General features: G+C 41.5%; 1 protein-coding gene and 1 long non-coding RNA gene across 2 annotated transcripts in view; both read right to left on the bottom strand.

Moving 5' to 3' along the window:
- The window catches only part of LOC117252487 (uncharacterized), a 184,754-nt gene that overhangs the window by 66,225 nt on the left and 91,508 nt on the right, over positions 1-27,021 (bottom strand). The gene's annotated exons all lie outside the window — the stretch shown is intronic.
- On the bottom strand, positions 23,242-25,823 carry gas1a (growth arrest-specific 1a). Its single transcript, XM_033619446.2, has one exon. It carries the CDS (start codon positions 25,199-25,201, stop codon positions 24,413-24,415), a length of 789 nt encoding a protein of 262 aa, XP_033475337.2. The 5' UTR covers positions 25,202-25,823; the 3' UTR covers positions 23,242-24,412.

Here is a 27,021-nt window from a genome sequence, read left to right as displayed (position 1 = left end):
TGCATTATAATGAACATTTTCACCACGCAGTCAAAACTGCCAGAAAAAACAAATCTTCCAAATGGCAGTGAACCAGCTTATCATAACACAAATGTCTTCATGTAAAGATTGCTTTTTTAGTGGTTTGAGGGAAGCTGTGATGACAACATGACCAACCCCGCGAATGAGCTTGGTAATTTCACTTTTGGTAAACACTGAGGTCGGACAAGCAGCGGTGGTGAAGTGGGGTTTACGAAGGAGGAGGTCTGTGATGACAAACTGAGGGCAGCTCTGTCAAACTCTGTTCCACTTCTTCTCCATCTCATAATACAAACTGAGCCCTGACAGACAAAGATCAACACTGGGATGTGTTTAGCCCGAGCCAAATGGCGGCTGCACACCTCATCTCTCAGCAAACGCAGCATGTCTCCACCTCACGACGACCAACAGCAAGAGGAACCGAGTAGAATAGCTGAGAGCAGCCAGCTGGCCCATTTACACACAAACAGAGTAAGTGACAATTTAAAAATGCCCTTATAGGAATGTCTCAGATCTATTAAACTGAAGACACGCTAGATTAGAGAGAAATATTGTCCTCATTAACGCAGGTTTAGCATCATCTGGTGCTAAATAGTCTGGATCCAGTCACACTGGGGGTTTCCAAGATGTATGAGCGCCTCCTGCACTTCATTCCTCGATAAGTGGAAGGCAACTAAAGAAATCAAATGTGTAAATTGGGGCTGCAACAACTAACTGATCATTCTCATTAACAGTTAATATGATCCAATTATTTTTTGATTAATTTACTAATTGACTAAGTAAAGTGTCAGAAAACAGTGAAAATGTCATTTTTCCAGCCCCCAAACTAATGTCTTTAAATTAGGAATGGCCTTTATTACACTACCTTTAGTCGTGAGCATAGCATTAGTTCAGGCAGGACACAATGTCAAGCTCAGCTGACATCCCAGCTACATCAGCTGATCTCAAGCACCTCAGTTAACTGATGGAGCAGCTGACTGATGGAAGGCTAATACATCACATCACATGATTTCTTTCTATGCAACCAATTGGTGAATCTCATTCAGGGCGCCGTATTTAAACTGCTCTGGCCTCTTCCTCTGCAAGCCTCTTTGAAACCTCCCTCCACCCCAGCTCCTCCTTTTCATGTTGTGTCTGACTTATCATTTCTGTCCGTCATTGATGCTCTGTTTTGTTTCCTGGGGGGGTCTTTGCTTCTGCTCTCCCTGCCTTAGGCTTTTATGCTTTCCGTGTACATGCATGGAAGGGCAGGGAGGTTTGCTCTCTCTGCCTAAGGCTTTCCTTGTTTGCACATGGAAGGGCAGAGAGGTGGCTTAGGCTTTCCACTTTGGAAAGTGGATAGCATAGGTCTGGAAAAGGCAGAGAGCCCCCAGAACAGAACCATACCGCCAAATATAAAACTGATGGCAATGGTAATAAAGTTTTCCTCGAGTGATCCTGACTGAAATCTGTTTTTTACTGCTGTGAAAACAACAAATTTCTCCTTCAAACAACTGTATTTCTCTCCAAAAACTTGAGCACATCATGATAACGTGATAATTTCCCTCACCCAATAATAATTTTTACTGAATAGAGCATCAACGCATCATAATGTAACTCAATGCAACCTTTGTTAGCTATGTCCACGTCAACATGGATTTGTTGTGTAGCAGTGCTGCAGAAAAATAGGGTGCATCCCCTGGGAGTTGACAGTGGGTTTTATGCATCCTTTCGTCCTGAAGGCGTCCCAGGGAAGACCTCTGTACATCCCAAACACATTTTCTGTTGGCCCCAGGACAATGGGATGCAGTTAGCCTCTAGGTCTGCTTTGTAGTCTGCACAAAATTGCAGTGACACTGCCATCGGTGAATGCCATCTTGACAGTCCACAAGCTGAATATTGGCCAGTACCAATGTGCAGCTGATAAATCGGTGCTTCCCTACTTTAAATGGCTCGCTTTGTCATAAGACAAAGATAAGCAGCAAATCCTCATATCAGAAAACTTTGAACCAGAGCATGTTTGGCATTGTTGCCTTAAGAAAAAATTATCAAAATACATTCATCAGCTGATTAACTAATTGACTAATTGTCTCAGCTCTATTAAACGTTAATAGCCTGTAATTAAAAAAAGGGGACATAACTTTGCAATGCTGCAAAAAATGGCAAAGAAACATAAAACAGCAGGAATGGAAATTCAATTTGCAAAGGTTTTATGAGCCAAGAAATGTCGCCAATTCAACTTGAAAATCACTTAACAAAAATACATATGGCATCAATGAATATGGACTTTATTTCAGGAAAATTGCCCCTTATATTTTAAGACAGAATTTTCCGCAAATATTATCAAACGCAGCAGTAAGTGTGTTTTTACAGTATCATTAAGTTACGTGCTGTTCCTGAGGCTGAACAAATGTTTCGGCTATAAGCCCGGCCGATGAGTGTACACAGGTATCTCATTAGGATCTTTTCTCTGGCTGGTTAACCACCACCAAACATACACAGCTTGGCTTCACGCCCGCTAAAGAAGTACTAATGTCAAGATTAAACATTGTGGTTTCCCCCCCAAAATGAGGCCAGAGCACGTACACACACACACACCCACACACAAACATCAAACAGCTCAGCTGCTGAACCTGCACCATAACACTCTGCAATTAGTTTGTGTTTTGTTTGATGATGATCTCCTCTGCCTCGAGGCTCTTTCAGCTACATGATGAAGTTGTCCCACTAACCTCATCATACAACCCAGTTCCTCCAGCCGTGTCGTGCCACAATGTCTGATCAGCTGGCACAAGGAAAACATTATTTTGTTTCTTAGATACTGTATTATAATCTACTGTACTGCAGGTTGACAAAAAATAAACAGCAACTCATCACACACATCACTCTTCTGATATCCAAACCACATACGCATGAAATCAGAGGATCATATTTCCAGGATGAATGTTACATATTAGTAAAGTAAGCAGAATGTATTGTCTTTAATTACATTTAACAACTCTTGATGAGATTTGGAGACATCTCTATTATCTGTGAACTCTCTCTCTTTGAAAGATTCGGCTGATTTATGGAGATGAAAAGAAACGATTTACGGTGCCAGCTTGCTTTGTGGCTTGGATGCCAGATACGTAGAAAACAAAAGAGGTGTTAAAACCAAACACCAGACAGAGCTCAAGTCAAGACCAAAATTACAGCGCGGAAGACGCCAAACTTGTAGAGAAATCTTTCAACTGTCTTATAAAGATGCTCAATTGTGTGTGTGTGTTTTTTTTTAATAGAGCCAGAAAAGGATGAATTAAACATAAGAGCAACATAGAAACTTTTATGTGAGTTATTTTGACTTGATTTCTAAAAGAAATAACAAACAAATCTGCTGCAGAAAACATTCTGCAAAGGAACAAGACATCAGCTAGAAGTCTGAGTCCCAGCCAGGAGTTTTGAAACGCACTGCAGACCTGATATCAGATCTGCTCCGCAGAGACAAAGCCACCTGTCCGAGAGGCCCGCCGAGAGGCTGAATGCCAAATCTCCAGCAACATGTCAGATTCTTTGATTAACATTCCTGCCCGGGACTCATTTAGCAGCTCTGTCAACAGGTGGACGCAGGGAGACAGGCGGCTCACGGGCAGAATTACTGGAGGGAATTCTGACTTTGTCCTTCATCACCGCTAATAATGAGACAGGTGAAAGAAGGAGCTGAACCTGTGAGTTTCCCTCTGTTTCTCTCCCAGTCCACCCCCACCTCCCTTTTACAAAGAGAGGAAAAGAGTGTGTGTGTTTGTGTGTGTGTGTTTGTGTTTGTGTTTGTATGAGATAGAGAGATAAAAAGAAAAAGATAGAAAGTGTGTATGTGTCAGAATCAGTGAGAAGGGTCTACTGGAGCTGTCTCACTGGCAGGGAGACTTTTCACTTTTTTTTTTTTTTTTTTTTTAAAAAAGGGAGGGTTTTTTTTTTCTTCTTTCCAAGGACCCCGGGTTAGAAAATCCTGTGAAAGCAACAGCTGTTGTTTCCTTTTCTCCAAACAAAGACCAAGGACTCACTGGAAGCTGATACGCCATTCAGGGGCGGTTGTAAAACGAAACAGGCGCTGGAGGAATGAGTCAGTTCTTCTCTAAGCCATGACAATTTGTCGCTTCAGGCAAAGATAGTCCAACGAGAAGAGAATATCTAATGGCAGCCCCTTTTTAGTATGAACCGAGAAGCAGTAAGGGAAAAAAAGAAAAAAAGAAAAAAAAACAAGAAACTCGTGTGTATAATCAGACACGGGATGATTAATTTATTCAGCTCAGCTGCCAGCGGGGAGGTGCCAAACAAATGAGTGAAGAAAAGCACAGAAAGTGAGACACACAAACAACAAGACTTTCTCAACTTGTGTTTTGCTTGCACTTCACAGCTAATAATTTGAAGGGAGGGGAGTCGTATATCTCCGCACCAGACGGTGCCGTTTTCATTTTGCAAATAAACAAACATTATTTTCAGTGTTTGGTTTTGCAAATCTGGAACTGATTGCCTGGATCATAAATCCCACTGTAGCCCCTGTCGTAAAACATTTTGAATATTGAGCAAGACTTTGTACTACATATACCACAACACTGTCCCGACTTCACACTGATTGTTCAATTCAAATAGTGGGAGGTGCAGCTGTAGGTCAGACACTAATCTAAATATTTACATCCTTCTCTCTACAAATCCAGTTTCAGGGTTTTATGTTTGACTGTGTCAGTAAATAATCCTGTGGCTCAAAGTTAGACAGAAGCCCATAATTCTCTGCTGTGTTGCCATCCCGGGCCACACCAGCTAAATTAATTTCTGGAGCTGACCACAAGCTCGACACAAGTGTTGCAATTGGTATGTTTGTTAGAGATGACCACGGGCTCTTGAGAAGAAGAGGAGACAACTGCAGATTGTATCTGAGTGCGCACTGTGGGAATGAGCACAAGAGACGGCATCTTTGTCTTCTAAATATGAGAGGGGAGGACAGAAATGTTTATGTTTCTCTGGAGTACTTCAGGGACATCTTATCTTATCTGAGACAGACTAGGTGGGCAGTTCGCAGAAACATGAGAGCATGGCATGGCTGCTGCAGATCCATTTGATCCATTGATCAGATTATGTCTGAACTACCTGATCGGCATTCGGCAACATGTCTATAACTGCTCTGTGAATATCCTCTTTCCTATATTTTTGCAGACTTTTAAAGGGATACTTCAACATTTTGGGAAATACTCTTATTTACTTTCTTGCTAATAGTGAGATGAGATCAATGCTACTCTCATGTCTGTGTTTAAAATACGAAGCTACAGCCAGAAGAGGAGTAGCTTAGCTTAGCATAAAGGTTGGAAACTTGGGGAAAAAGCTAGCCTGGCTCTGTTTCTGTGAAGAAAAATCCTCCAACTATAAAGCACACTAGAGGTTTGGTATTTTTCCATACACATATGCTGGCTTGGCTTGACTTGGTTTGACTCGGTGCATCAGCATTTCCATACACCAGGGCTACCTGCTTGAAGGTGTGTCTTTAAATGACGACACGCTTGTTCTTGTGAACCAACAGATCGTTTTTCTGTCCACCCCGCTGGTGTTACAGTGGTCAACAACTTGCTTGTACTCATGCATGGAGCAGAAACAGATAAATTTGAGTTAAGCTAAAAAGCCTTTATCCAAAAAACATGGCTGCTAACATTGTGGACCAGAGTTAAGCAGAACATTTTATAAGCTTGGCAGTGGGTGTCACCCATTCGTGATTAATAAGTGAATGCAGGTGGGTTACAGCAATGGATCACAATGAGAGGCCACTTTGAAGGTGACAGGCCTCCACAAGTATTCAGAAAAACAATATATCTTGTACTAAAACCATTTTTCTTCCCATGTGCTGACCCTTTTCTTCAAGAGCACCTCCGTCTCATACGATAAAGACAGTCCTCGAGCACACTACTACCTTGTTCTCCAACTTTCTTGTATTGTTGTTAGCATTTTTTAATTTTCTTTCTACACTGCATCAACATATGCTGGCCAAGTGTTTACCATTCTCCTTTCTCTTTGTGTTGTATTTTGTTTAGAACGCAGTTGAAACTGATGAAGTATCTGCTATGTCTGGTTATAGCAACGGAGGCTATTTAAACATGTTGCTGAAATTGCCACTGAAAGGTGATGTTGAATAATGATGATGAAGCCCATCTAAGGTCACCGCAACCTGCTTGGAGGCAGTTGAGCATGCTTTGGCCCAACTGCAGAGATAGGGCATCTTGGGTGCAACTTGCGTGTTTCAACTACTTATGAAAATGCAAATCAACGCAGCCTGGTACGACTTGGCACGGCCAAAAATACCAATGGAAAAGCCCTGGTAGACTTCCTGGAGTCTCAGCTGGTTGGCTGCCAAGCTCATAGTGATGACAAGACTCCAGACAGTAACCGTGCCCGGCCAAGATAAAGTCATGATCCCCGAAAAACCTTGACTTTTTACACTTCGGCTTACGTTTTGTTCAAAAAAACAGAAACATGTTACTAGCGACAAGCTAATTTAATTTAGAGGGGCTGGTGGGTGGATTTTGTTACCGCTGGAAGGAGCCATGTGGCTGTTTAAATCTGTTTTCAGTCTTTATGTTAAGCTAAGCTAAAAGCCTTCTAGCTCTAGCTTCATATTTAGGGGACAGACATAAGAGTGGTAATCTTCTCATTTAATGCAAATATTTACCAAAATGTTAAATTATTTCTTTAACTGTCACAAAACTTTTGTTATTCTCTGCCTTTAGAGCACAATGCAAGTTATCTTACTTTTTTCATTTTGTGTGTATACACTGAGGCTGAGTCAGGAAGGGGGACTGAGAGCTGAGTGGAAGCAGCCGGCTCCTGAGTGGTTTACCTGTTTGACTGCCGCCAGCCCTGAACTGTCTGCTGCTGTCTGACTGATCCAGGCCAGGGGCTGCAGTCCTGCAAAGACTCTATAATCCCATTTAATCATTAATAAATGATGAAAAATTCATGCCAACTTCATTATTTATAAACCTTGTCCCCATGGGTTGAAAAAGAAATAATCAGCTTAGCAGCATCTGAGATAAATGTGACATGCACATATCTTAACCAGCACAGCACTATGATGCACAGAAGCTAGCCCAAGTAATCACAAATGTGTACTGTTAAATTTTGTTTTCATTTGTGAAATTTAATGCATTTATTTAATGAAATTTAATGACAATTTTTTGGTTCAGAAGATACAAAAAAATATCACGATATAAATGTTCAAAATAATAATTACACAAATAGTCACAAATCAGCTTTTAAATTATACAAACTATCCTCTGTTGACCAGAATTTAGCCAATCTATTTGTAACTGAAGGAGCCCGCACTAAGGAAGCCCTTTCCATTACTGCCCGAGGCATGAAGACATTTTTTCTCTTTTAAACACCTTAGTGGAGGTAATTTTGAGAAGATTCCTCTTAAATCATATCTATTATTCCAAAAGTGGATAACAGGCTCAGCAGAAATATCAAATATTCTGTGAACAAGTTTATAGATCTCAATCAAGTCACCTCTGGTCTGCTGGAGTTGGTTGTACTTTTCTTAACCTCTCCTCATATGACATCTCTTCCAGACCTGAAATGCTCTTTATCGCTTTCATGCCGCCAGTTGTGAAAAGATCGATGTCACTCTCAAGTCTCCTCAACGTAAAGCTGCATCCAAGAAACAGACAGCTTAGCACAAAGACTGAAAACAGGGAATCAGCCAGCCTGCTTCTGCCAAAGGTAACAAAATCAGCCTTCCAGCTCCTCTAAAGGTCACTAATTAACACGTTACATCTTTTAAGTTTAACCCATTAAAATCGAAGTGTAAAATGACAAGTTGTGGTTTTTATGAGGAGTTATGTGCAGGACTATTTCTTGGCTAGGCTGACTGAGTTCCTAGTGAATTGCTGTCACTGTCGCCATGTAAGCTAAGCTAACCAGCCACTGGCTCCAGCTTTACATTTAGTGCACAGATATAATAGTGGCATCACTCTTCTTCTTTAACTGTTGGCAAGATAGCAAAAAGCCTATTTTCTAAAATATCAATCTATTAATTTAAATTTTGATTTGCTAAACCTTCTATGGTAACCAAAGTTAAACTAAAAAAAACTATGTTGCACCTTAGCATACGAGTTGGTTATATCTGTAAACACGGTTTTCTGTCTGGACATCCCTCCAGACTACAACAGCATTACTTTGCTTTATCAGTGTTTGATAAAGAAGATGCTTATTTTCAGGTTGATAGTTATTCAGATTTTGTGTTTTACTGTAACATATTTACATGCTTTTACGTTCAAAAAAACATTTTATTTTCTGTGCTGGAACACCTGCATTCACTTTCAGATTGAGACACTCTATTTTCGCACCTGTCTCTTTAAGACCCCTTCCATAAAAGCCCAGTCTGCTCTGATTGGTCACCATTTCTGAGTCTTCTGCATTTGCCCCATGATTGCAGGCAGGGAATAACTGTAATTTAATAGAGCAGCACTTTCTACTGTGAAAACTCACCACTAAATGCTCTGAAACACAAACAGACATGTTCCAGCAGGAATATGATTCAAAATCAGGGAGAAATTAGCAACACCGGCAACCAAGATGACAGGTTTTCCTGATGTTAGCATGTAGCTACATGTAGCAGTGTAGGCTGTGTAATGTAAACACTGCAGTCGTGGATGACCATTTAAATAAATCTGTCACAATCTGATGACAGCATGAAACCAAAGTGGAAAAACACAGTCTGAAGCCTGAGGTTTTTGCTCACAGGGGTTACCTTTACATATGTTTACCTCATTATTTGAAACTTGGGCCACGATTAATATGAACACCCAACATTGTAACATATATGACGGAAAATAAGGAAAACCATGACTGGTCTCCTTTAAATGTTGATATAGGCAAACCCAGTCAATGATTTGGTCAGTCTGGCTATCTGTCTCGATCCTCACTAGATGTTGGTTGTGACGCACAGTTTAGGATGTAAAAGAGATTTTGTTGTTTTTCCATTGCTCATGTTTCACTGTAGACAGAGGTCTCTATAAAATCAACCTGGAAATACTGTAGTTGATGTTAATTTTCCAACAAAAACAGCACTTTGTAGTTATTGTAGATGCAGTCTTTGCTACCATCTGCCCAATACATTGTACAGCTCATGTGCACAGCCATTTTCCTTCTCAGAGTCTCAACATCTCTCCCTCATTCTTTCTGTGTTGCTTTCTGTCCCACTTCTGCTGACACAAACACTCCCATTTCCATGCCAAAATTTTGGCCTGTTCACTTTCACTCGTTCCTGCCACTCCTGCAGTACCCTCCCCCAAACACACACACACACACACAACTTCTCTGTTTCTTGCTCTAGACATTACCAACTCCCTGTTGTACGCCCCACCTTCCTCTGCTGTTCCTGCAGTGTCTTTAACATGACATATGAGCAGCTCAGGAAGAGACTTGCTCAGCTTTCCATCTTTACCAAAGAGCTGCTAAGCTGGATTTCCATGTGAGGGGAAGAAAGGGCCTAAATGTGATCCAGGAAAAGAGCAGTGAAAGAACAGTTCTGGGTTTTTGCAGTATGATTTTTTCCTATAATCATTATCCTCTTTCTCCCGTTTGTCATTGTCATAATCATTTTCATTACGATGAAGTTTTTTTTTGGATATTTTAAAGGTTCAGCCTGCAGCACGTCGCAGTAAAACATGGTGGGAAATGAAAGAACACATAATGCCACCAAGTATGATGATTCTCATGTTTTAACATCAATTCCCTGGGAGTTGCCTAGAGTTACTTCTACTGTTTCCAGCTAAAAAACAAACAAACTGCATGTTGTCAGTGAAATATGCTACCCAAAACAACCGCAGAAGAGGAGAAATGTCAGAAAATCTCTCTCCTTCATTTTTTTTTAAAAGTTTGTGGGTTCAATCTGTCATCCTAAAACAATGCAGAGACATCTGAAAACCTTCCTGCTCCATCATGAACTGAAGCACAAAGAGGGCTTTATTAATGACCCTGAATCACCAGCCCTGCTCTCAGTTGCTTTGGTAAACTGGACCATTGTGTGTCGCGCCTTTGCAGCCCCAACTGGGATTATTCATTATGTGTTTAGCTCATGTCAGTGGAGTTTATTACAGATTCATCATGTTCTGTGCCTTTGTGCTTCACAATTTAAGACACAATTTCACTTAAAAAGACTGAAAGGTTTGGATTGTTTTGGGAAGTCTTTTACTTTTAAAGGTTATTGATTGTTTAATAGGAGATATTTAAAAATCAGTTGAAAGGTGTTTGTGTTACATAATCGCTGTGGAGAAGAAGTATTTCCTAAAAAAAAAACGTCTTAAATGCACTTCTGTTTGCTTTGGATATGTGCCTTTAAATCAAGTAATTGCTTCCTGTTCCAAGTCACACTCAGCACTTCTTTTACTGCCACTTGTTGGACTTCAAACAGAAACGTCCTCCGCTCTGAACCTCTTTCAGCTGAGAGGTGAAGTGCAGCCTGCTGACGGCTTTCGGATGTGTTTGCTCTTGGGATTTCACTTCAAGATGTTTACAAATGCCACTGCAGGGAGCACAACAGGAAGAAAGGAGATTTAAAGCAGAGTTTTGAATGACACACTGAGCTCATGTGATTCATTTACTAATCTGCTGAGTAAATAAATGAATTAGGATCATATAGATCACAGTCATGCAGGTTTTATAATGATATAAGATAAGATGAATATGTGTTTAAGGAGATGCAATAACAGCTCAAACAACACACTTGCAGAGAAACTTAACACAGCTGTGTATTAACTCTGAGTTTAGGGACAAAACTGGGAGCCAGTGTTGTGATCGGTACCTTTCACAGCTAACTCTGTCCCACGCCTGCCTTCTCATTCATTTCTTTGAAGGCTCCCATTTGTGTTTGGGTTAACAAAGCCACATCAACTCACACACCGACCCAACATATTTATGACCTACAGTCTGTACAGAGGTTGTTCTGCATGAGCCTGCACTGCTGCCTGCCCTCTGCTGTGAAAAGAGAGGGAGCATAAAAGAAGAAATGAATGTGTGAGGGATGAATACGTGGCCCTGGGGGTCAGCTTAATGGAGTGAGACCCCGGCCCCTATTGACTTCCACTGCCAAACTATTAACTCCCCACAACTCCCAAGCTACGGCCTCATTATTCATGTCGGGGTGAGAGCACATTTCCTGTTTATAAATTTTGTGTTGCTGTGTTGACTTTTGTCGGCTGATTGCTCGGAGACTGTTAAATAATCGATGTTAACTTATCGTTGAGAGTGTAAAAGTCTGTGTAAAAGTCACTTTTAATAGCAGGCCACACCCATTAAAGTTAACGTGACTCTTTTGGGCTGTTTGCAAACAACTGCCTTGTCAACACTGTCACTGAAAAAAAAAGATCAATGTAAAAAAAACTAATTTTTCACTGAAATAAAAGGCAGCTATGTTGCAAAAAACGCCCTAACAAACATCTTGAACTGATTTCCCACTTCATAAAACTATATAGAGAAGCCTTTTAAAATGTTTGTGAAACCCTCATTATTTGCATCATCTTGTCTCTTAAAACTGATAACAGCATCTAAAAAGTACCAGAGGTTGCACTGGTGAAGAGGTGATGCTTCAGGTACTGGTTGAATCAAGGAAATACAATGCAAGAGGTCTAGTTTAAAGGGACTCTGTGAAGTTTTTAAGCAATAGATGTGCTGTGGACTATTTCTCAACAGGGCACCTTTAAAGGAGCAGTGTGTAGGATCTGGAGGTATCTTTTGCAACCAGTTGAAATTTCTCCCATGGGCCTAGTGTGTGGCCAAGATGAAAACATGACAACATAAATGGCCTTATCTAGTGCCAGTGTTTGTTTTGTCCATTATAGGCTACTGTAGAAACATGACAGACTCCGCGGACAAGGACCTGTTCCCTGTGTAGATATAAACTGCTTATTCTAAGAGGACAAAAACACAACCATTTCCTATTTTCAGATGATTACATTAATGAAAACATACTTAATATATATCATTTCTGCCAATATATTCACCTAAATCCTACACACTGGTCCTTTAAGTAACAGTTTGATGAGTTTGAAGGATTAGCAGTTGGCAAAAAAGCTGCACAGCGGTTTGTACTATGAGACAGGATTTTACAACTCTGGAAAGTTATCATGGCAGAAAATGTTGTTCACGAGGAAAAAAGCAAACTTCCTCTGTTCATGCAACAAAAAAAAGTTGCATTATATTTGATTGACCAACCCAATTTGCTTCTGCATGACATCACATGCATTACACCAAAACCAACCCTTCTTTTTCAGCCTGAGGCCACATCCACACTAATGCGTTTTTGTTTTAAATCTAAAATGAGCTCCATACACACTAGTGTTTCAGACAGGAAGCAGATTGTCTACTCTGCAGTTGGTTCCTTAGTAACAGATGCAGACAAATAAGACCACAGATTTTGTGGCTTGGACCGATGACGACGTGGAGATGTAAATGAATGTAACATGAGTATGAGGTGGTCAAGGCAAAACAAATTTGGAGTTGTTACAAAGCAAATACGGTGACATGTTGGAGTGGTACCAGGAGCATTATCCACTCCCAGAGGAAGTAATGACAGTGGGAAAGGAGTAACATCACCTGCACAAGGAGGATAAAATCACAAAAGGTATGTAGACCTAGATTTAATGTTTTAACTTGACAAGCTGTGACTGATACGACCCAATCAGGAAGCAAACCTTGTCTACGTCAAAAAGTCTCAGTTTTCACCTGTCCAGACCAAAACGCATTTTCAAAAGGTCTCCATTTTAGTCGCTACAAAATGCCAGAGTAGTGGATGCTCGATGTAAACGCAGCAATAGTTAGGTGTTTTAAAACAAAAATGTATTGGTGTGGGTGTAGCCTGAGCCCTCAGTGATGGTTTGAATGATTCTTGTAGCTTTTTTAAAACAATGTCAAAAAGGACCCACTAATCAAAATATTTCTCAAGGGAGCCACTTCTGGTCAAAAGCTGCACAGGGTAGCTTTAAGAACCCTGGAAATCTGACTGAATTTGACTTTCGCTGAGTGCATGCAGAACTTAAATGCTGTCTAGAAACTTGCAGCAAGGTGGTTAGGCAGTGACGCAAAGACAATCTTCCACAGAGACAAAATATCTGGAAATAAATCCACTTTTGCCACAAATAGTGATTACTGGAAAGCTGAAATTGCTTTGCTTGAAGACAACTGCAATATGATCCTCTGAAAAGTTCATGTGGCGTCCTGAGATGTTATGGCAGCTAAGGATCCCACTGACTTAAATGTGTGTGTTGTGTGTGTGTGTGTGTCTGGGGGCTGGGGGTGTTATCAATAACAAGCGAGAGGGGTATGTTTCTTTAAGACAAGCCCATAAATGGTGGCCTGGTCACCACCTCCTTCACTGAGAAGGGGCTGGCTGCAGTTCGAGTTTTCCTTGGCGGGTCAAGCCTGCCATTGAAGTCTGAATGGGCTGCCATGGCAGATTACACTGCACAGCTGTCCCCCTACCGTGGAAATTAAGTTATGCCCCGTGTCAGCAAGTTTTGTGTTTTCCTCTCTCTGTCTCTTTCTCTGTCTCCCGTCCCTGCCCCTCCCCCCTTTCCTCTGCCCCTCTCCTCTAATTCCTTGAATTGTGGAGGCCTCTCAAGCCGGAGGAGGCTTTCAGAGGTAGAGGTTGGTTGTGGGTAACCGTGCTGGGAAAAAGATATGAGAAGCAAAACAGCTTTGGTGCACCCATCAGCTTACTATGAAACTCTCCTGCTATCCTCCACAAACAGACGCTCACCTCCAGTTGCACATGTAGGCATTTGCAAACACACCGGCACCCACACACACACACACACACACACACACACACACACACATAAACACAAGCAAACAAACAGAGGCGGCCCTGACTCGTTGTCCCAGCGCCTCTTGGATTGCGTCCTACTGCACTTGTGGCCCCTGCCTCGTGTTTTGTTTATTTGTGGGTGAAGTTGTTTGTGTTGTGGTCAAAGTGAAAGGCAAACACTCCAGCTCCTCCAGTGATGTGTGAACATGCCGGGAATGTCCCCTCGAGCCCGCAGAGCAGCTGGACCTGCTGGCTGTTACAGGCTGACAGAGGGTGCAGCCTCGCTCCAGCCGTGCAGACAGAGCACGATAAAACGTTTAACACTTCAATTAAAGGGCCATAAAAGAGGATTTACTGCACAAAATGACCATAATATATCTGTGGAGAGTTGATTGGCTGATCAATAGCCATTACTCAAAACAAAAACATTGTCAAATGCTGACATCTGTCCATGTCATTTTGTGCCATTATTCATTCAGCTGTGTTTAGCTACTTTCACAATTTATGTTTCATATAAGGATTTATCCAACAGACCGAACGACAGCAATGTTGTTCACTATACGCAATTTATGCTGTCAGAACAAGCCAATAATCACATAAAAAAGTGTTATTTATCATCAGACTTTGAGGTGAACAGTTAAACTATTACTCACTGTTGCAACAAGTCCTCTAAACTGTACAATATAAGTTGTTTGTCCATGCCCTTCACAACGACACACAGGTTTTCTGAGTCTTCTGAGTTTCTTCCAAAACTACTACAGGTCACTGCTGACAGATTAATCCGTTTTATGATGTGGCAGTGGTATAGTTAGGGTTTGGTTAAAGTTAGGCATACAATCAACTTTGTAAGGGTTAGGAAAAGATTGAAAGGTATTCTGTTACAACTAGGGAAACAATGTGGTTTGGGTTAAAATAAAAACTCTTTTAAGGTTGGTGGAACTTCATCGCCACGATTAAACCATTAAACACATGGTTGAGATTAGGGAACAATCATAGTATACTGGTTAAAAAAAAACAAACGTTGGCTGCTGGTAAGAAGCAAACATCTGTCTCCTGTGTTATAATCCTCAAGTCAAAACCTGTTTTTAAATATTGTTTAGCATCAGCCTTTCCATATGTATACATTCTTTAATAGCTCTCTATGTAGTAGTTTTCGTAGTCAGTGGCAGTGTCTGCCATTCCTGCCCAGGGTTCAACTTGCCATCCTACAACATGAGTTTGTTTGACTGCACTGTAAACAGACGCTGTGTTCTGTTTATTTCGTAAAGTCTGAGCTAAGAACACATTACAGACACAATAGCATGTCTACAGATAAGAGTTAGACAGTGCTGTGTGTACGACTGTTTTTATGAGAAACGAATAACAAAGAAGTGCGGAAAAAACAGTATAATAAAGCTTTATATTTTATACTGTTGATGCACAGAGGAGCCATCTTGGATTTAGAGGTCAAAGCTTGGTTAGGTTCCTCTGACTTTGGCAGTCAAAATCCAGCTTTAGGCGGCATTCAAGTTAAAATTATCGACTGGGAACTCTGTTATTCTGACTTCCTAGTGGAAATGGAGTGCACCAGATACACTGGTTGTGCCACTGTTGAATATGCTGCTCCAAGAATTCTAATAAACCACACTTAAAAATACCACCAGTAATCATGAGTGTCGCCAAATCAAACTGGACTGAAATCTTAGGAATTGTAACTTAAAAGTCAGATATTTTGTTGACCTATGCATCCACCCTGACCTCATCCCTTTACAGACTTTCTTGCTCTATGGCGTCCTCTTACGTCCTCCTATGCTTCTGACATTATTACTACAACTGATTTGTCATTATTAACCCATTTAAGCCCACCGGCAACAATAGTTGCCAAAGTGTATGCTTGTCATTTTCCACTTAAAAATACATTTCTAAATACTATACATGTTTTATATATCAATTATATGTGAGTAGACACCTTAGAAAATCATATTAAGAAAAAAAATTAAGTTTCCACATACTTCCTGTCACATGGCGTTGTTGTTAGCGCTGACTGTGTTGCACTGTGTAGTAGATTAGAAGGACTGAATGATGTCAAATACAGGGAGAACATCTTTAACACTATTGTACATGAACAGGGATATAGAATTGGAATTGTTTGGTAAAAAATATCCATTTCAAATTGCGTTAATTTCACAAAATGGTGGCCCCCAGTGGCCATGGGAACAAACTCTTTCGTGTTTTCCACAGAGATAAACCAGGAAGATTAGAGAGGTATACTTTGGCAGAGGTTTTGGACATCCTTGATGCAGATGATCCCTCTGCAAAAATCACAAGCATTTCAGTTGTGCCAGAGTCTGAGAATAATGCCCGCGAAACAGACTGTGACAGCGATTTTTCTGATGATGATGATGTGACCTGTGATCCCAAACGCCTACCATCTAGGCTGCTCAAAGGAGACTGCTTTGTGTCTGATGGTGACATGCAACTACCCATCATTGATGATGGACAAGAACCTGAGTAGCTATGTTTCCATCCAAAAGTGATTCGAATCATTGGGAAATGCGCATTAAAAGAAATACGAATCCTGTGTGTTTCCATTAAATGTACGGACTTTGGTGAAAACTACGAACTCACACGAGTTTTCTGCAGAACCGAAAACAAAACAAGTCTCGCATTGTTCTTCTTCTACGTTTTCTGGTGGTTGGCAACCAGCTTGTAAATGCATTACCGCCTTATTAAGGCTAGAAGTGTTCTTATTTTGTCCTCCGTCTACACAAGTCTTGTGTTGTTGTGTTCTGCAATGTTTTTGCCTTGTGAGTGAACCAGAATCACCGGAAGCAGTTGGGGTGAAACTGCGCTACATCAGACTTAATTCGAACATAACTGTTTCCATCCCCCATTTTGTGAATCAAAATTTTTTTCTCATCAACCAAAACCCAGCTCTAGCGAGTGTATTTTAGTTTGTGCAAATCATTGATTTTAATTTGAATTTTGGCGTTTCCAAGTTTTTTGATGACAAAATTTATGAATTAAATTGTTCTCACACTTGTTTTAAATAATAAAAGTCTTTCTCAATAAAGACAGCTGAATTACATGTTGTTTTTTGTGCTCTAATTCACTTTTCACCATTAGAGGGGAAGATACAAGGTATGTGCCCACCAGCAACTATAGTTGCCGAACATTCAAATGAGATTTTCTAGAACAGAGAGCACAAAATGGAGGAAATAACTTTAGAACATGTTCATATGGGACTCAGTTAACATGATTATATGCAAAAAACATTGAGAAAAATTTGGGCACAAATGGGTTAATATGGTATTGGGCTAGAGAGAGTTTTTGGTGTCATTTTCTTTCTGATCATTCAAAGGCTCAACATTTATTTCCATATGTCCATCTCATTTCCACAGTTTTACTACTTTAACCAATTAAAGATGCATTCGGCACTTCCTAAGAATGTTGATATTTGAACTCAACACCAAAAAATTACACCCGTCCCATCATGATCCACAATTATCATTTCTCTCGCTACCACTGCCTTTCTCTTTATACATCCATGTCCTTTCCCCTGTCCCGTGCACAAGCACAAATGCCCCCTTGTTGCTGATTGGCTGAAATAGTGCTGCGTGGCTCAGTCCAAGCCGCTTTGTTTCCCATTTATAGAACTATGGCTATGTATGAACGCTGTTTTTTTTTGTTTGTTTATTTGTTTTCCAGCACGCACGCAGAACAGCCAGTGGTTCGTGAGGGGATATTTGCCTGAATTTGACAAACAGTGTATTGGATTAGAATCGCTGAATGCAAAAAGGGTCTATGCATATTGAGAGCTTGTGGGTTGTCTCAACTCGATTTTTAATGTGGAGGTAACTGAACCGGTGGCATGCAGCGAACAGTGCTAAAACCATAAACACCGCTAAACAATGGCAACAGTGCTGACAGAGCTTATGGTGTTAAGCAAGGGGGAACCAGAGGGTAGATGCTACTCTTCTGCTATGCCACCCTCCCAATATCAGCAGTAACCACCATATGAGCACAGTGGAAAGCACTAGCCATGAGCAAGCCAGTGGATTAAAGAATAGGAATGTGACGTGAGTGGTAGTGAGCACTACAAAGCATGGTGGGACTTGTGAGAATGAGTACTATTAAAGGACACAGTTGTGTTTATATCTTACTCAGCTTGATAACAAGCTGAGTAACTGTCCGACCTGTGAACATATGTTTTAATCAATGACCCAAACACGAACCGTAAACCTACAAACCAGAGCTAAAAGTTTCCTGTAGTGAAACACCACTGACAACCTACTCGCTGCTGGTTATATTTAATGTCACTTCCAGTAAATATCACAATATAGAATATGGGTTTTCTGTTTAAAAAGTACAAATGTAAGAAGACAGTAAATACCCATCTTTAAGGTTGTTACATTTTAAGTATAGTTTGAGCGCACAGCTGATAACCCACATGGTTTGTTTACATGAGCGTACAGCTGACAGGTACAGTGGTTGGTTTACATGATGCTACAAAAATGCATATTTGATAGAATCAGTATGGACAGAGAGATGTTTGCTTGCTGTTAGGACATGGTGTTAGACCTGCGTATTTGAAGAGATAAATATTTTTACTGGACATTATGAGCGGAGAGATTCAAATATGTTGGACTTCAACAGATTTTTCTGCTCAAAAGCTGAATAATGAAGAGCCTGAGTGCAGAAGGGCTGATAATAAAGCTGCTTGCTGTGTGAGAGGCACAAAGAGAGACAAAGGGAGGGGAAGAGAAAGTCGAAGTTGGATAATTGCACATCTCTGAAAGTTAGTAACTTATTTAGAACACTGCTTTGTCACTTTATGACCCACCCACCTGAAACCAGCTGTATTTTCTAACAAGCTTCCCCAAAATGCCTGACCCCAACACCAATTCGTACCAATCAGGACCGTTTATTTCCTTTAATTTCGCAAGATAGCGCTCCTTTGCTTCCTTGTTCAGCTTTCGGTCTATTCTTGTTTTTTGTCTCTGTTAAAAAAGCAAGTCCTAAAGTATGGATGCTTCTACTCAGAATACAACATGCCATGACATTGTTGTCTTCACTCTACACACACATGCACTAACATGCACACGCAGCCGGGCCAGCTTATCACAACAAACCACAGAGAAGCTTGGATCAAAGCACACACAGAGATAACGTGACTTCAGTTCAGATCACTTCCACCACAAGACAGTTTCTCTGCAGAAATCATTACAGTTCCATCTTGAGTAAAAATTTCTCCAGAGAGATTTGATGATCCCTGCAACCTGTTGTTGATGCTGCACAGTCTGCACACACAGCCCAGTACAATTTGATTCAGTCGAACCAAATAGCTGTCATTAGGATTTCATGGCCGCAGCATTGGGATAGGACATGCACTGCAACAAAAACACCACACACAAACACACACACATTAGTGTTCACCTTGTTGGTGTGTGCTTTCTGAATATTAGATATTCCTTCTTCAGACTGTCATATTTTTTTCCATTCACTACATAGTTGTTAAGTCACAAGTGAATAAGGGAGCTATGTTGGTGGTACGAGTGCTTGTGTGCACTGTTTGGATTTTTAGCTTGGGACAGTAATTTGACAATATTCAGAGGGTAATATGGCAGCAGGAGGGATGGATACAATTCTCAGCATTTGTAGTTTAGAGAGGGATGTTTTGTTCACATCTGCACAAAGACTATTCAAGCAAGAGGGAAGCGCTTTAATTCTTTAAAAAAAAAAACATTGTATTTGCATTTTTTCCCAAAGCAAACCAAATACTGTTCTATTCTTCAGCAGCTAAACTACTATGGGTTTTGCTTTTGGGTTTTTTCTCCATTGTCTTTTTGATTTTTCCAACACTACACCGGCTATATAAGCGCTGAAGTACAGCTAACAAAACCAGTGTGCAACAATTTGTGACCCCCTTTGTGAAATGCTCAACAGCAACATTTTAAACAGCGAATATATCAAATGGCTGCCACAAACAGTCAGGTAGCAAAGCGTTCTGCTGGTGACAGTGGGATTAGTGCCGCAGGTTTTCTCTCAGGACCCGAGGAGTCGGGCTGCAGCTTGAGTAACTGGATTACAGGCCTTTTTCTCATTTCAAAGGGTTGTGAACTCAGCAGAGGTCTTGCATGATGAAATCAAAGTGGCAGCTGAAATAGAAGGGAGGAAAACAACAAGAGTTTCTCAATAGTCTCCTGGAATCGGCCAAGCAGCTAATGAGAGAGATGCAAAATCAATGATCTTTGCTTCGCCGTGTCACCGCCGTCTACTTCACGTGGCATGAATTCAGAGGGCAAGGGCAGGGAGGAGGAGAGCATCATCTGGAATTTAAATAACTAACAACACAAAACACATTCCAAGTGAAAATCGCAAGCAAACAACTAACAGCAGCGCACCTCTTTTATAACTACCTTTTTAACAAATGTACATCTGAGCTATGGCAGGAGCTCAGAGGGGAGTCGAGGTGGAGCCCATTCCATCGAATACCCTGTGGTAACTTTAGGGGATTATTTCCAAATCCTTTCAAATGAACTTTCCATCTCAGTGCCTCCTCCTCCGTCTCAGCCATTCCAACTGTCCAACCATTTCTACATCACTTTCTGCACAACCTCGCATGGAGCCAAGGCCAAAACAAATGCCTGTGAGAAATATGGTCAGCACACATCAGGAATAAAGAGCTCACTTTAAGGCCTCAGAAGGTAGTATAATGGGAATACAGTTACATTATATCAATGTGAGAATCAGACACAGGAAGCTTATTTGACATATTGTGCAGTATACATCTTAGCAAAATGGTCAAATATGCAAAAATTAAACTTTAAACTTACATTAGCTTGTTTATTAAGACCAATGTTGCAACAAATGCTTCGAGAACACACTGAAAAATACAAAACATTTCAGTGTTTGGTTTGATTTAAGTTATTTTTTTAAGTAAAACAACTTCCAGCTGAGTCGGCCCCATATATGTTTTACCTCTGCATGAAAAAACGCCACCCTAGCTGGTGCCAGGATTTAACTGAAAACACGGCAAGGAAAAGTAGGGCTAAGGTCAAATATTCCATGTTTTCAATATCCCAAAGAGTCATAAGGAACTCGTAAAATTCAATATGTCAACTTAACTTATTCAACTTACATTGTTGAATAAATGTACAGGAAGGAAGAAAATGAAAATAAGAGTCATTTTGTAATATAAAAAATGACTAAGGATTATTATAGATCTCAGCCGACGCCGAGCTTCAAACCTCCTGCGTCAGCGCTTGAGAGAGCTGCACCTTTGTAAACATTGTGCTGTGATATGCATGGGGTGAAGGGGTGAAGTGATCTGCATGGGGTGAAGTGTGGGCCGTTTTGTTCAGGAGGCCAAAGAAACAGAGCTTGGAAGTGAACTGAGCTCACTGAAGCAAAGTTGATGGCAGAGATACCTTACACACGCTCAAAGAGCTGGAACACAAACAGTCACAGTTTGTAAATTAAACCCAGAACCACCCCCCAAACACACACACGCACACACACAGTCAAACACACTCCACTGTGTGTGTGGAGGAAGAGAGGAGGACATTTTAACTGCAGTACTGGCTGCTTCATTTATTTAGTTTAAATAAAAAATACTATAATATGGGAAAAAACTTTTAAAAAACTAAAAACAACATCTAAATTTTCCTTGTAAGTACCACTCCAACAAATGTATTCAAGCACTCATTGTGCACCATTTCCATTTTATGACAAGCAGGCCAGTTTTGTGAGATTTTTTTGCACCTCATTCATCCATTCACACACCGTGCATTATTATGGCCTAATCAACGCATGCTGCGCTTTTTCTAAGTGCTGAAACTGCCTGAACAAATGCGAGAGGCAAAAGAAAGACAAGGAGGAGGAGGAGGAGGGGAGGATCGGCTGGGCTGCAGAGCTATTCTCCTGCTGGAAAGCTTCAGGCACGGCAGACTGCATACCGACACTGCAAGAAACTGACATGGTTTTTCTATTTAGAAGGATTTGGGGGTCTTTTTCTGCATTCAGCACAGAGTTTACTGTTTTACTGAGATGTTTAAAATGTAAAAGCATGGGAGAAATATTCTGAAGGAGCGTTTTTCTTTTTTTAAATCAAGGCTGAATTCCTTGAAGCACAAAAGTGAGCAGCACTGGGATAAACAAATGCAGGTTGAGGAGATCATTTAACAAAAACACAGGGGATGTTAAGTGTGGATTCGGGATAAAGCATCCCTCGTCAGGCCTGTCATGTGTTTTCTTCTCCTTTTCTTGCAGTGGAGGGTTGAGACCCAAGCGGCAGCAGATCGTTCCCACATGCTTCCCCGCCGCTCGGCTCTCCAGAGGTGTCAAGCCAGCCTGAAAGAATGAAGTGCCTCCCTATTGTGCTACCCAACTATTATGTGCTTAACATTTCCATGACAAAGATGCCACTCGACTTCTCCTCCATCCATTCAGCTGGAGGGCCCTTGTCCCCCCTCTAATGAAACATTTTGCAGCAAATCATTGATTTAAAGCCCCAGAAGCCGACCAAAGACAGGGGCTGCATGATGTGCAGTATGTCATGGAAATAATATTAACAACAACTCAGCTAAGAGAAATGTGCATTACATATATTATATGCACAGTAAACAGCTGCAAAAATAATTATTTAAATAAAAACCTTAAAAGTGCATACTACAGCTCATAATTTCAGCCAATTAAAGGAAGTAGCTTTAATCTAATTAAACAACAAAGCTGAAATCTGTCATCACTTCCACACTGATTGGCAGATCTGCCAAGTAAACACTGGAGTAAAATGATTTTTTTAAATTTGAAAAACAGTAAAATATCAAATTTTTCATCTTTAACCCAAACGTTTGCAGTAAATTAGAATATCTGTACATTATTTTTTAAAAATTGCACATTGCGCCTTTAACAGCCAGTGACTGTAAGTTGTGATACCTGAGTGCAGAGCGTGTTGATGTTGGTGGGGGAGGGGGCAGAGGGTGTTTTCTTGATTTATGGTGCCAGTTGCTTTTGACAACAGCCAGCTAAATCAAGACACAGCAGGTCATTAGGCTATCAGTCAACAGAGGAAGCTGGTCTGCATTTTAAATGACCACGCATTTACTGCACTGGAGTTACAGAGACAGGAGTGTAAAAGTTAATACATTTCTCACTCACACACAACTATAAAAAATTATGTTTTTTAAATGTCTTTAAATACGAGTATTTATACACAGTATACCATTTACTGCCTAAACCACCTTAATGGATACTGTAAGCAGCACAGACATCATATAGCACTTTACATCAGTCTATTATGGACCAAAGTAAGTTGCTTTAACCCTTATAGTGGCTTATTTCATACACATATGACCTTAATTACTGTGCAAAGTTTAGTGGGATTTTAAGAACTTAACACAAGTGTGTCTAAAATAGAAATTCACACACTTATCAGATTTCTATAGGCCATTTATTTGGTCACCTAACTGAAGCGTATGCATACAGCAAGTTACTCCAAACTGAAACATATGCAATGTGAGAAACTTTAAATAAGAACGTAAACTAATGTGATTCTGTCAGTATAACTGATTTTTACATTTATTTTCCACTATGCATATTATAACAAAATAGCTTTGTTTACACTCATTGACGGAGCAATAATAATGTGTTATAGAAGGTTTTCAGACTTTTCAAAACTTTTACTTTCTGACTGAATTAAGGCACAACGCTGCCAAGAGGTTTAAAAACCAACAAATAACACAGTCACGAGTGATATCTTCAAGTTTCCTTTATGCCTTCTATAAAAGTATATCATTAAGGCAATCATACAGTGGATTTAGACATTTCTTTCTCTAGGCTATACACAGTGAATAAATCACCCAGCCTAAAACATAGAGGATTCTCTGGAAAAAACAAATCTATATAGGCTATACACATATATACAATGCACATTATCTTTGAAGAGAATACAGTCAAAATAACTTCCCTTTAAAGCTGGAATACTCAGTCTTTTATTCACATGATGAACATTTGGATGTAACTAGGTGGCATGTAATAAATTACTGTTTCACTTTAAGTCCTAATCTATTTACATTTTCATACATTTCATAGATTCCAGCATTAAATACGTGTAAATCAGAGAGCTTGGTGCCAAAAGGCAGCAGTGTCATATAAAAATAGTTCATATCTTTAACAAAAAAAAGAAGACTGGCAGTGCACAGCATGTACTGATTAAACGTTGAGTTGTTACCATAACAAACCAACTTTGTCTCTGTCATGACAACTTTACCATCAGAGTCTGTGACTGAGAGAAAGCAGACAATCTAATTTAGCTTATCACATAAGCAAAGCATCTGGAGAGCCGTGGAGTGGTGTGATTTGATAAGAGAGGAGCCTGGAGCTCAGGCAGTTTTTCAAAAATATCTTTCTGGTCTCATTTGCATAGAAAATATCCTGATTTGATATCCTTCAGCTTCTATAGCTCTTAATTCAAAAAAGGCTGCGCCAAAGCACTCTTTCCTTTAGTCTGTGAGGCTCTAACCTTTCACAATAGTAGCAGGTCAAGGAGTGACAAAAGTTTAGATTGCCTTTTATCCGGACAAAAGTCGGGGCAGATTATGAACCCGGGGATTAAATGAGGGGCAATAGAGCCAAAATGGATGCCAGCAGGGTCAAAACACAGTGGGCCGCTGGAAGAGAGGCTCCGCTCTCCGGCTCCTCTAGATAGTCCGGCTCCGGGGGGTCGTCTTCGTCGTCTGGATCTTGGCCGTAGTCGGACCCGCTGCCTTCTTCCCTCACGGGAGAGTCGAAGCACAGCGCCTTCATGCTGCTCTTGACAAACTCACAGATGGCCCTCTCCGTCCCGTCACACATACATGTGTCCAGCTGCTGACCCTTGGGTATTTTACGCATATTCGCGATCACATTCCGGCAGGCGTTCGTGCAGATCGCCCCGCTGAAAAGTTTCCCGCAGTGCTTCAGATAATCGTGCATAGCGGAGCTGCACTGCCCGTCTCTCTCGCATTGGCGCCGCGCCTCCGTGCAGCCCGTGCTGGTAGTCCTGGGCAGGCAGGGCTCGATGGCCCGTTTGGTGCTCGTGCACACCGGATCGTGGGCGCAGCTGCAGTCCTCCAGAGCCGGCCCGCTTTTGGTCAGGTTGAGCTGGACGAGCGAGGAGATGCAGTGGCTGGGACACTTCCTCCTCTCCCCGTTCAGCACGGGGCCACATGCGCGCGTGTAGTGTTCGTATGCGTAATTGCACTCGGGCTCGGCTTGGCAGTTCATGATGGCTTGCCAGCATATCAGCCGCCGACCGTGGGACGGTGAGGCCAGTGATAAGTAGCCAAAAAACAAAAGCACACAACCAAAAGGCCAAACAGATCTACAGACGCCCTGTGCCAATGCGCCAGAGCTTGCCATTGTTCTGGCTGCCAGGAACGGTGAAACTCACAACAGTGTCATATGTAAAACTTCTACTCTACTTCCATGGATGGTGTCTTCACTGGAGAGCGTTATTTATTCCGAGGCAGATGGTGTGTGATAGGCCCGTGTGTGGGCGTTCAACAGGCTGGCACTGCGCTGTGTAATCCCGGCTCCACAAACCCGTCAGCGCTGATCCATTTGAGCCGGATTCTTGAGCGAACCTCCCGTTATCCATACATGATTGGGGCGAAAACTAAAATAGAAACTCGCGGGAGTAAAAAGAGACACCGAAAAGAAAAGTTCTCCACAAGTTTAGGAGAGTTTCTGCAGCGGCTCATTCCATCGCAGTGACTCTGAGTTCACGCAACAAACTGCCTCCAGCTCAGCGATCCCCTCTCGCGTCCTCTCTCCTAGCGGATCTCAACCACAAAGCGAAGCCGGACCAGTCCCGAGAGCTCTCTGCTGGGCTGCGCTGGATCATTTAGCAGTCCTTGTGCGCGCGGGAGTGCAAACAAATAGTGCATGAGGAAAAACAACAACCCTTGTGGGTCGCAAAGTGGTCCTCTACTCTCTCCCCTTTGAGCATTTGTCTTTCTGTTCCTCAGCCCCCTCTCTACACATTAGCGAGGTGCCTCTCATTGGTTGGCCACTTGTTGTGGGTTCATACGTAGTGATGGGCGGGAGTTTAGGGTGGGAGGAAGATGGTCTTGAGAAATACAAGGTGAGGTGGGATGTGTGGTGAAGTAGTGGAGAGAGCAGTCCTCTTTATTATCTGAGGGACTGATTATATTAAACTTTATGTGCTCACTGAACCAATAAAATCGTATCACACCTGAAAAGTAGGTATGTAATAGTGCATTTTTTTTAAAAAAATACAAGGTTCTCATGAAAATATTAATTGTTTATATTATGATCACCAGCTTTGGTTAATAATTTCAATTGGCAATATAAAATCCCATTTAATATCCTGCTTGCAGGACAATAAACGTTATAGGGATTTAAGTGCCTCACAATGTTATACCCCAGCTGATGTTTTTAGTGTAAATACTTTACAGCTGAGTGTGAAGTGGTCAGGATGAGAGTCAGCACCTCCAAATCTGAGGCCATGGTTCTCTGCCGGAAACTGGTGGACTGCCCCTTCTGGGTTGGGAGAGAGTTAGTGCCTCAAGCAAGGGAGTTCAAGTATCACGAGTGAGGGTAGAATGGAGCGTGAGATGGATTGGCAGTTTGGTGTGGCTTCTGCAGTGATGCGGGTGCTGCACCGGACCGTTGTGGTGAAGAGGGAGCTGAGCTGGAAGGCAAGGCTTTTGATTTACTGGTCTATCTACGTCCCAACCCTCACCCATGGTCATGAGCTCTGGATAAGAGATGAGATCTGAATAGGATCTCGGATATAAGCAGCCAAAATAAGTTTAGATATGGGGTTAGGAGCTCTGACATCCGGAGGCAGCTCGGAGTAGAGTTGCTACTCCTCTGCGTCGAAAGGGGTCATTTCAGTTGGTTCGGGCATCTGATCAGGATGCCTCCTGGGCGCCTCCCATTAGAGGTGTTCGGGGCACGTCCCACTGGTAGGAGGCCCCGGGGCAGACCCAGAACACAGTGAAGGGACTGCGCATCTCATCTGGCCTGGGGACGTTTGGGGTGCTACGCTTGGTCTGCTGCCCTCGCGACCCAGCCCCGGATAAGCGGAAGAAAATAGATGGATGAATGGACATTACTTTGAACAGTGGTCTTTTGAACGGTGTTTTTTTATACACATAGAAATGTGCTGGTAAGTAGATTTAGTAAAGACAACAGTCATTGGTTTTATCTACATT

The sequence above is a fragment of the Epinephelus lanceolatus genome, chromosome 9 (assembly GCF_041903045.1).
Source record: "Epinephelus lanceolatus isolate andai-2023 chromosome 9, ASM4190304v1, whole genome shotgun sequence".
Taxonomy (NCBI): domain Eukaryota; kingdom Metazoa; phylum Chordata; class Actinopteri; order Perciformes; family Serranidae; genus Epinephelus; species Epinephelus lanceolatus.
The sequence above is the reverse complement of the archived record's forward strand: the minus strand, read 5'-3'. Positions and strand labels throughout refer to the sequence as shown.

Bases quoted from the DNA above. Each gene is read 5' to 3' on its own strand.
- gas1a (XM_033619446.2), bottom strand. From the start codon at position 25,201: ATGGCAAGCTCTGGCGCATTGGCACAGGGCGTCTGTAGATCTGTTTGG.